This window comes from Protomyctophum parallelum (genome assembly GCF_964188405.1).
Source record: "Protomyctophum parallelum genome assembly, chromosome: 14".
Taxonomy (NCBI): Eukaryota; Metazoa; Chordata; class Actinopteri; order Myctophiformes; family Myctophidae; genus Protomyctophum; species Protomyctophum parallelum.
This window is the reverse complement of record NC_139709.1, coordinates 48627973-48638105: the sequence shown is the minus strand read 5'-3', so window position 1 is coordinate 48638105 and position 10133 is coordinate 48627973. Positions and strand designations below refer to the sequence as shown.

Here is a 10133-nt window from a genome sequence, read left to right as displayed (position 1 = left end):
ATGGAGCTGACCTGTTCTGACATTCCATATGTTGATCTGACCTCATCAAACCCTGTACACTCAAGACATGCTCCTTATATGGCCAGTACAGAATTACTTCCATGTTGATTAGATCCCCCATGCCAAAGCGCCAGCGCTCGCCCAGCGGTCTGCTGTCAATGAGGCGGATGCAATGGGCTTCTCTCCCTTATGCGTCTTACTGGTAGGCCTATATATTTTTTTATGTGAAGTGATTTCCCCACCGTATTTCAAAGACCATAAGCATTTAGTTTATTTTTCAAATATTTTCTAGCCCCCGCCTCAAACATCCAGCTTGTCTCAGAGCGGGTGTCAGGTGTCCACGAGGACACGATCACGCCTTGGTTGCCTGGTGTCGGCTGGTGACAATTTTAAGGATCTTCTTGTAGGTCTCAGCCTTTTGAGTGTTGATTTGCGGGTCGCCCCCCTGCCCATCTTCGTAGATGAAGAAAAACCTGGTACAGACATGGTCTGCGTTGGGAGCCACCCAAATATCTCCATGCTTGTGCAGGTCAGGAGATTTTATGATTTCACATAAGGCAATGCACTTCAGATTACGACTATGCAAGAACCTTTTCCCATTCTTCTGTGCTGTACTTTCGTCATTCGAAGTAGCTTTTTGTTGCCCATTACTGTAAATCCCTGAGTAGCTAAAGGATATGGTTGACAAGGGGCTGATATATACCCCAGACCCATGGGCAGCACCATTCACCTGAAGTTTGGTGTTGGAAGCCACAACCAGTCCGTTCCTCAGAATAGAGTGCCAGTTCTCAATGTGTGATCCATGAAAAGCAAAGGTGCTGCCATATTGTTCTTTGGCAACTCTGAAGATGGTTTCTTTCGCGGGCGAACTGCTAAGCAGTAGGAATTGATGTGGCGTTTTCATTACATCCAGTTGTTTGTTTGCTGGAAGTTTGGCAATGTATGACCTGTTACTGGATATGATCCATTGTAGCAATGGGAGAGACAACTTGTCAACCATGTCCATTTTGTCCTTCATCTCAGAGTGAGGGGTCTGGGTCATTTCTTCAATGCGTGGAAGGTTTTCAAGGGATTTTATCACTCGATCATATTGCTTGTTCTTCGGGTCGAAAGCCAGTTTCTGTGGGTTTTGCGGATCAACCACAGAGGGATACGGGTCAAATATGTCTTCTCTCCTGTTTGATGCCAGTGCAGCCCGAGCCATGGACACTAACAGGTCCACAACCTGAGCTCCAGTTGCGATCACATCAGTTACTTTATTCATCACCCCCAGGGTTTGGAAGGCAAAAATGCACAGCTCCCCTTGACACACGTAGGGCCTGAGCATGGGTCCGTTTATGAACACATGAGGTTCATCACAGATCACGCAGAATTCATTCAGAACTGGAATCCTCCGCTCTGCAAACTCTATTGCCTGGACAAGAAAACCTCTGTTTCTCTTTGGCACAACTTTGGCAGAATTGAACTTGGGATCGAAGTTGAAATTGAACATGCTTGGCGCTGTTGGAGCTGCGAGGCATGCAGCCTTCCCTTCGCTGCTCTCTTGCTGCCACTGCTCGGTGACAAACACCTGCATGATCTTTTTCAGCTGATGTCCCAGGCCAAACCTGTCTTTAAGTTTGGATACTTGGTAAATATCCACCTTCGGGGCGGCCCCATTCATGTATTGCGTCTGTGAGCAGTTAAGCTGTAATGTTACAGGCTCCCGACGGAGCACGCCCCACGCCAACGCGGTTTCCTCGTCTAGGAAACTGACGTCAATGAACAGATAAATCTCCACATCATCGAATCCACCGTATTCCGTGAGAGATACTGCGTCGGGTCCTTTAAAATCCCTCACGGATTGCAGGTCTGCCTCCAGCTGCGGATGTATGAGGATCTCATCACCGTCATTCTCCTCATGACCGCCAGAGTAATCACATTCTCCTTCAGAGTAAACCTCATCGGAGTAATTATCTCTGTCGGAATCTTCTGGTGCATCACGGCACTGACCAGACTCTCCTGTGTCGTTGTTCAGCCTCATCTTTGCTGCAATCCGATGGAAAATAACAGGAATCGGATCACTTGTGATCAAAACGTCGTCAGCATTGTCCGAGTTGGACACATAGGTGTTGTCTGGGTAATCATCAGAAACGTTCACAGAATAGGAAATCCACTTGGAGCCCTGGGAGTACGTAAATGTGAAGGTGGTGTCGGCGTATCTGAAATCTGTGAAACAGCATTCGTTCTCCATCTTGCACCGTTGAATGACGACATCAACGTCTTTTTGTATACGCTCTTGCCTTGAACACATCCTCATAAAATAAAATGTTTAGGGGTTCATGAAGGACCTTTTTCACAGATAACTGGGAGCAAAACAGAATAACTTTCACGTTCAGCTTCTTATAAACACTGTCAGGTGTCTTGTCATTCGAGATGATGTCACGATGAGTCAACCATATATCCATATATGGAGTTTGAAGGTCAGCCAATGCGAAAATGTGGATCCCATGATGCTGTATCTTTCTAAATCATGTCCGCTGACAAGAGTACTGTAAAAGAGAGATAGATAGCCAGCACTCCAAAGTCCATTCAAGGTACGTTTATTGCATTGTGCAGCACGGGCAGACAAGCAAACACGGACACGTTTCGGCGTCAAGCCTTCCTCAGCATGTGTCTCAGATACACGCTGAGGAAGCGTCCGTGTTTACTTGTCTGTCCATGCTGTATATGTATATGTATATATCCCCTCCTATATACAGCTTTTGTCCCCACACGTCCCATTGACAACGAAAGGAGAAATTAGGTCATTATGACCGTCATATATGATGTAAATTTGTGGCAACACAAACATTAATAAATTAAAAAAACATTGATAAATTGACAATGAAGGGAAAATGTATACGTCATATATGTGCACGAGCAAATCGACTATACCAATTACATAAATTCAGTTGTTCATGAGATGATGTAAGATGATGTATAATGGTAAGAGCGCCCCTCACTTCACACGGGTGTGGTTTTTAAACATTGTATCATCATGGTTAAAAGATAGTGGACAGATCTCTGACGTCACACTCCATATTTGGGCATGCCTGACACAGAACTCCATAAAGGGACACAGAGAGACAGATACAGAAATATCCATATATGGGCATAAAAGGGACACAGACAGATACTCTGACATGGGTACTCTACAGCCGGGCACCGGTGACCGGTCTAGTATCTATAAATGCAAGTCTTTGTGTGTGTGTGCGATTTGTAGTCGGTCGGATCCACGGTTGTCCAGAACCGCCACAAAAGGCCTCTGCCCATGCTCTGGAAAGAGGCCCTAGATCTCCATATATGGAGCTGGCCTGTTCTGACATCACAATATGTTCTGGCATCTGCATGGCCTCCATATTTGCTGCATATTTCTTAGGAAGAACGTTATGAATTTGTGACGTGACGTGATATGGCCGCCAAGTCTATTGACTTTTCATGTTGGTCTTATTCATGCTGAGTGTGGAACCCAATGGATCGCTAATGATTGATTCCATTTGTACGGATGTGAGGCAGGCACCCTCACATCCATATATGGGATGCAGCGCCTGTGCTTGATGTTGCACTGCCGCTCACGTATCTGACGTCATGCTACATCATCATATACTGCATATAAAGTGAAATCTGAAGTGTAGTTGCTTTGCTTTCATTGCTTAGTGAGTACGAAGGAAGAGAGGAGCAAGGAAGAAAGCAGACGACTCCATTCCAGCAGAGGTTTTGTTATATTGAGAGGATGTGTTCAAGGCAAGAGAAAATCCAAGAAGACATCAACAATGTTATTCAACTGTGCAAGGCGGACGAGGAGAGCCTTTTCTCTGATTTCAGCTACGCCGATGACATCTTCACGTTTACGTACTCACAGGGGTCCAAAGGGATTTCCTATTTTGTGAATGTCTCAGAAGATTATCCCGACAACACCTGTGTGTCCAACTCGGACAATGCTGACGACATTTTACTCACGAGTGATCCGGTTCCTGTTATTCTTGATCGAATTGCAGCAAAGATGAAGCTGAGAAATTCTGCGAAAGAGACACACCAGTGCCATAATGCACCAGGGAATTCTGACGGAGATAATGACTCTGGCGAAGATCATCCTGAGGAACATTCTGACGATGAGTTTCACAGACATCCGGAGCTGGAGGCTGACCTCCAGGCAGTGAGGGATTTGAAGTATTCAGTATTTGTCAGTGAATGTGGCGAAGACGTGGACATTGATCTGCACATTGACGTCAGTTTCCTAAACGAGGAAACCGCATTGGCGTGGAGAGTGCTCCGTCTGGAACCTGTAACAATACGGCTTACCTGCTCACTCACGCAATACCTGAATGGGGCCGTCCCGAAGGTTGATGTTTTCCAAGTATCAAAACTTAAAGACACGTTTGGCCTGGGACATCAGCTGAAACAGATCATGCAGGCGTTTGTCACCGAGCAGTGGGAGGGAAATCACAAAGAGGATGCTCCATGCCTCACCACCTCCTTCAGCGTCAAATGCAACATCAACCACTTGTACGATCCTATCAAATCTGTGCCGAACAAAAACAGAGGATTTCTTGTCCAGGTAATAGAGTACGCAGAGCAGAGGATTCCTCTTTTGAATGAATTCTGCGTGATCTGTGACGAACCTCATGTGTTCATAAACGGGCCCATGCTCAGACCCTATGTGTGTGAGAGGAAGCTGTGCATCTTTTCCTTCCAAACCCTGGGGGTGATGAATAAAGTAACCGATGTGATCGCAACTGGAGCTCTGGTGGTGGATCTGTTAGTGTCCATGGCTCGGGCTGCACTGACATCAAACAGGAAAGACATCATATTTGACCCGTATCCCTCTGTGGTCGATCCGGAAAATCCAGAGGAACTGGCTTTAGACCCAAATAAGAAGGACTATCAACGAGTGATGACAGCCATTGACAACCTTCCATCTATTACTGAATTGCTCCAGATCCCTCCCGCAGAGATGAAGGAAAGAATGGTTGACAAGTTGTCTCTCCCATTGCTACAATGGGTCATATCCAGTAACAGGTCATACATTACCAAACTACCAACAAACAAACAACTGGATTTCATGCACACACCACATCAGTTCCTACTGCTTTGCAATGCCCCTGCCAAAGAGAACGCCTTCAGAGCAGCCAGAGAAACCTATGGCAGTACCTTTGTTTTCCATGGATCAAGCATTGAGAACTGGCACTCTATTCTGAGGAGAGGACTGGTCATTGCGTCCAATACCAAATTTCAGCTGCATGGCAACTCCGAAGGGAATGGGATATATCTCAGTCCCTCGTCAAACATACCCTTTTCTTTCTCCGGGCTTGCTCAAGCAACTCCACAGCAGAACACAGGAAGAAAAAAAATGCAGTTCTTGAGCAGTCGTAATCTGAAGTGCATTGCTGTGTGTGAAGTGATCACTTCTCCTGCCATTACGAAGCATTATGCAGATATTTGGGTTTGTTCAAACGCTGACCATGTCTGCACCAGGTTCTTCTGCGTTTATGAGGATGGGCAGGGGACAGACCCCAACATCAACACGCAAACTACTCCAGGCATTTACCAGAAGATCCGGAACGTGATCAACAGTAGACACCTGGCGAACGGCGAATAAATTAATAAAAACCTGAGTTGATAGTTAATAGTTGATCTACAAGCTAACAACACCTCACAACACGAGGCATTGGGAGCTTGTAGATAATTATCTGTGGAACCGAGTCAAATGTAATGCCTCAATTCCTACAATTGAAAGTGCTTGTCAGGGTGGGGGGATCCCCAGGTCAAATGTGATTATTTTGAGGGGTTGTGACCTGAAAAGGCTGCTGGGTTAGGTAATGGTTGCTAAGTAATTGTACCTACCCTACTAGAGGTTTATATAAATAGTTGTATTTATTCTAAAGTAGTCAAACTCATTTTCAGTGTTGTCGAGTAATACATAGACAAAAAAAACATCACAATACATCAGAAGATCAGGAAAAGAAAATCAAATGGTAATCAAGTGAATTACATAGGTTTTACAAATAAAAAGCTAAGACAAAATTCAAAACGATATGTTAAAACCACTCAAGGGTACCAATGTGGTCAATTTTAATGACATTTGCAGGTCATTCCATGTATTAGGGCCACAGAAGCTAAAGGCAGATCTACCAAGTTCAGAGTAACTTTTGGTACCTTATATTTGGGGAAATAACTTGACCGGGTGTGGTAGGGTTCAGAGTCCCATTTCAGGATGCTGATACCATCTGTTTCTATTTGCCCATTTGTCAAAGAAGCTTGCAACAATGGGAAAGAGAATATACATAGGCAAGACATCCTCACACGTTGGGTGGTCTAGAATAGACCAGGGGTGTCAAACCTGTGGCAGAAGCGGGGGAGATGGTAAGTTGCGTGCTCTACTAGCGCACAAGTAGGCCATTCTGACAGAGTGCATTTCTAGTTATTTATGTGTCCCTTTTATGCCCATATATGGAGTTCTTGTCAGGCATGCCCAAATATGGAGTCAATGCAGATGTCAGAACATCATTGTGATGTCAGAACATGCCCATATATGGAGTTATTTGTCAGGCACGCCCAAATGTGGAGTCTATGGTCCAGAGCCCAGGCAGAGGCTTTTGTGCTGGTCCCCGACAACCGGCGATCAGACGGACTCAACACGGGACACTGTTTTCCCTGTGACGTGTAGAACGCGTGTGTCGAATTTGAAGTCGGTGGTGTGTGGAGTACATTCCATATGTTGATCTGACCTCATCACACACACAGAGACGTGGTGCATTTATAATATGATAGAGCAGCATGTGCACACTAACATGCTTCTGTTTGACATCAAAAAGGGCCTGTCAGCTCAAACACACAATGCAATACTTGTTGTTGCTTACAATCATCAGTAGCAAAGTCAAATACCAACTAAAATAAAACCCTACAATTTCCATTTCCCCCCCTCTATTTCCCATTCCATGTGCGTTTGTCTTATATGTAGCCTATGAAAGGCCCCTCAATTACATTTTATAACTATTTTCAGCAATGGGATGATAGTTTTATTTGGTGGGGAGCTGGTCGTTTTGAAAGTAGCTGTCAAGTAAAAAAAAGTGTGGGCACCCCTGGTATAGATGATTAGATATATATATATTCATTCAGTCGGTAAATCCCTGTAGGCACTTGAATAATGTTGTGTGCGGCGTGTGCGTGCGTGCGGAGAAAGACAGTTATTTAATGAAACTCAAGATTATAACGTCCTGTGCCGAGAGAGAGAGTCAAAATGAATTGGAATAAAAAAACAAATGATGTAGCCGCTGCCTATATGTATCGGGTCTGGATCGCATGTTGGTGAACTCTTGCCGTGTGTGATCTTCGGCGCGGAGCGGAGGGGGTCCGCGGTAGTATGCGTGGGAGTCCACTGTCCGCGAGTACAGTCACTGAGTCTGTTACCCATTAAATCAGCGAGTCTGCTGCCACGTTTTCTCGGCGCTCAGCTGTTTTTTTGCCCCCTCAATGTCGTAACTGTTCTGGGACTGCAATCGTGGCTAATAGCTGGGAAGCTTAGGCGCGTCACTGCGTGGCAGGCGAAATAGCCAATGCGAACTGTCTAATCGTAATACTTAGGCAAAAACCAACTATTGTCGAAGAACATTGTTGATGTAACTAAGAGATTCGCTGATCTGAGCTATATTTTATATATAGAGATTTAGAAGGAATAAGCAAAATCGTGAGCCTCCTTCCGTGAGGAAGTTTCTCTGCGGACGCCGGACTCGGGAAATCAGATCAGGGCGTGGCTTCCAGGCGTGCGTGTGTGTGTGTGTGTGTGTGTGCAAACCAGGCGTGCGTGTGTGTGTGTGTGTGTACAATCAAAAGTACTCGAAATAGCCAATGCGAACTGTCTAATCGTAATACTTAGGCTCAAACCAACTATTGTCGAAGAACAATGTTGATGTAACTAAGAGATTCGCTGATTGAGCTATATTTTATATACAGAGATTTAGTAGGAATAAGCAAAATCGTGAGCCGACAATTGCTCCTTCCATGAGGATGTCTCTGCGGACTGGACTCGGAGAAGATCAGATCCCAGCAGGCAATGGGGGAGGGGCTGAGAGCTAGTGTGGAGGTCCACCAGGCCAATTAGAAGACGGGGTAGTTTGCGCACATGTTTTCATTGGCTTGTTGGCAAAGCGCACATGTTTTCATTGGCTTGTGGGCACATCTTTTTGGCATATATTATCTTTTTGGCATATATTATCTTTTGCACTTTACACTTGTAATAATAGATACACCTGAATAGAAGAGGCGATAGCCTTGGATTTAACTTTTCAGTCCGAACTGTGCTGGAATGGCCACTAGATGGCACCAAATGAACATGTAGCATTCTATATAGCCAAAAACAGGAAATCATCATAGTTGATTGATTGATTGAAATATTTATTAACAGTTTGTAGAATTTACAGTACATTTTAAGCACAAACTCAATACAAAGACTGTTAACTGTGAGTGGACGACCCAATTAAGCATTACACTTGTTTACAACAGGGTCCACATTGTTCAATTCATCAAAACATTTAGAGACATACAAATAGACACTTCTATGTAGCTAAAGAACAGAACAGGAATTCATCATATAGGAAGCAAAAAGGGAAAAGATACATATACAGTGAGGGGAAATGGGGTGGGGGGATTCAGATTTTACAGAGGCCAGTTTCGAATTGCAGCCATCCGTAGGTGCCCTTTGAGAGCGGTTTTGAAGGAGTCAAGGGATTCACATGTCTTAATGACTGTTGGTAGGGCGTTCCAAATTTTGGTGGCATAGGAGCGAAAATAATTTAGTCCCTTGTTTGAGAGGTAAAAAGGGGGAAAAATCATACAGTGAGGGGGAAAAGGGGTGGGTGGGGGTTTCAGATTTTACGGAGGCCAGTTTCGGACTGTTGGTGGAAAGTCAAGCATATTGATTAGACAGACACACACACACAACACGTCAAAATGTGACAATGACACCGTCGTACGATGAGGCTTCACGCATCCATTATCAGAACTAAAACTAGAAAGGTGTAATTCTGGAATATCATGATAGATGGCTGTGTTGACTGGACTTGATACAATACAGTGGACTAGCAGATATATTGCACCCCAATATATGGCAACACTCACTTCACACGGGTGTTATTTTATACTATAGTGTTTTCATTATTGAAATATAATCCATAGGCCTAGTGTATGAAATATAAAATTGTTGCCAAAGATAAAACTTTGCATAATTAGGTAATGAATGGCCAATGAAGGTTCAACAGGACTACAGGTGTACTTCGTTTTTGTAAAGGAGGATGGGCAAGAAACCATTCACTAGTCTAGTTAATGACTTGTATACTCAACCTCATTCCTGAATCCTCTCCCACCCCTCCATACTCGGTGGGATCAGTATTTGGGCTGATTGAAGAGCTGTCCTTCAGATGTCACATGGCTCCCTTCACCATGTCCTTGAAGGCCTGTGATGTCGGTGGCAGAGAGCAGAGCGTCGTCATTTTACATGTAATGTCCCCATCGTTGCCATAGGGTGCCTTCACCCTTGCAGGCTTGCACCGGTCATTGAGGTAACAATGCCATAACAAGCACATCATTTTGTTGCTTGGAATACAACACCTTCTTTGTCTGCTGTTGACGTCGTCGTTCTAATCAATAGTGGGGGGGGAAAAACAGCTATATCCAAAGTTGGAATTGGGTGGTTTGGGTCCAACAGTTTGAGGACTTTTCATGGTTCAATATTTGCAAAACCCACACAGACGAAAAGGGTGTTCAATAGCACTGATTTATTTATTTAACCCAAGAACACTAAACATCACTAAACAGAGGTATATTTGACCCAATATAAAATATTCCATACAAAATATTTCTCATCAAAGTATATTGCAGTACAGCAATACATGGCAACTTGAGGTACTCTTCTTCAATATTTCCTCATGACTTTTCTCAGGGTGCTTGATATGAAAAATAATGAGTTTCCCTGGTCTGAGGACACAACACTTACACACCAGACAACCACAATCTTGTTAAGTTTTTATTATTATGCTTAAAAAAGAAAATTAAAAGACAGAGGAGGTGGTGATAAAAGTAAAAGAAAAAATATATATATATTCATATTCAAATAT

At 44.0% G+C, this 10133-nt stretch overlaps 2 protein-coding genes across 2 annotated transcripts; one reads left to right on the top strand and one right to left on the bottom strand.

Moving 5' to 3' along the window:
* Positions 1 to 352: 352 nt before the first annotated feature.
* Positions 353 to 2302, bottom strand: LOC310871368 (protein mono-ADP-ribosyltransferase PARP8-like; the record flags this gene model as incomplete). Its single annotated transcript, XM_083782853.1, has 1 exon — positions 353 to 2302. Exon 1 carries the CDS (start codon positions 2297 to 2299, stop codon positions 353 to 355), a length of 1947 nt encoding a protein of 648 aa, XP_083638979.1. The 5' UTR covers positions 2300 to 2302.
* A 1452-nt stretch (positions 2303 to 3754) lies between these two features.
* LOC310871367 (protein mono-ADP-ribosyltransferase PARP8-like) lies at positions 3755 to 5620 on the top strand (the record flags this gene model as incomplete). The annotated part of the gene is made up of 1 exon (XM_083782852.1): positions 3755 to 5620. The coding sequence occupies one exon, from the start codon at positions 3755 to 3757 to the stop codon at positions 5618 to 5620; it is 1866 nt and encodes a 621-aa protein (XP_083638978.1).
* Positions 5621 to 10133: the final 4513 nt, after the last annotated feature.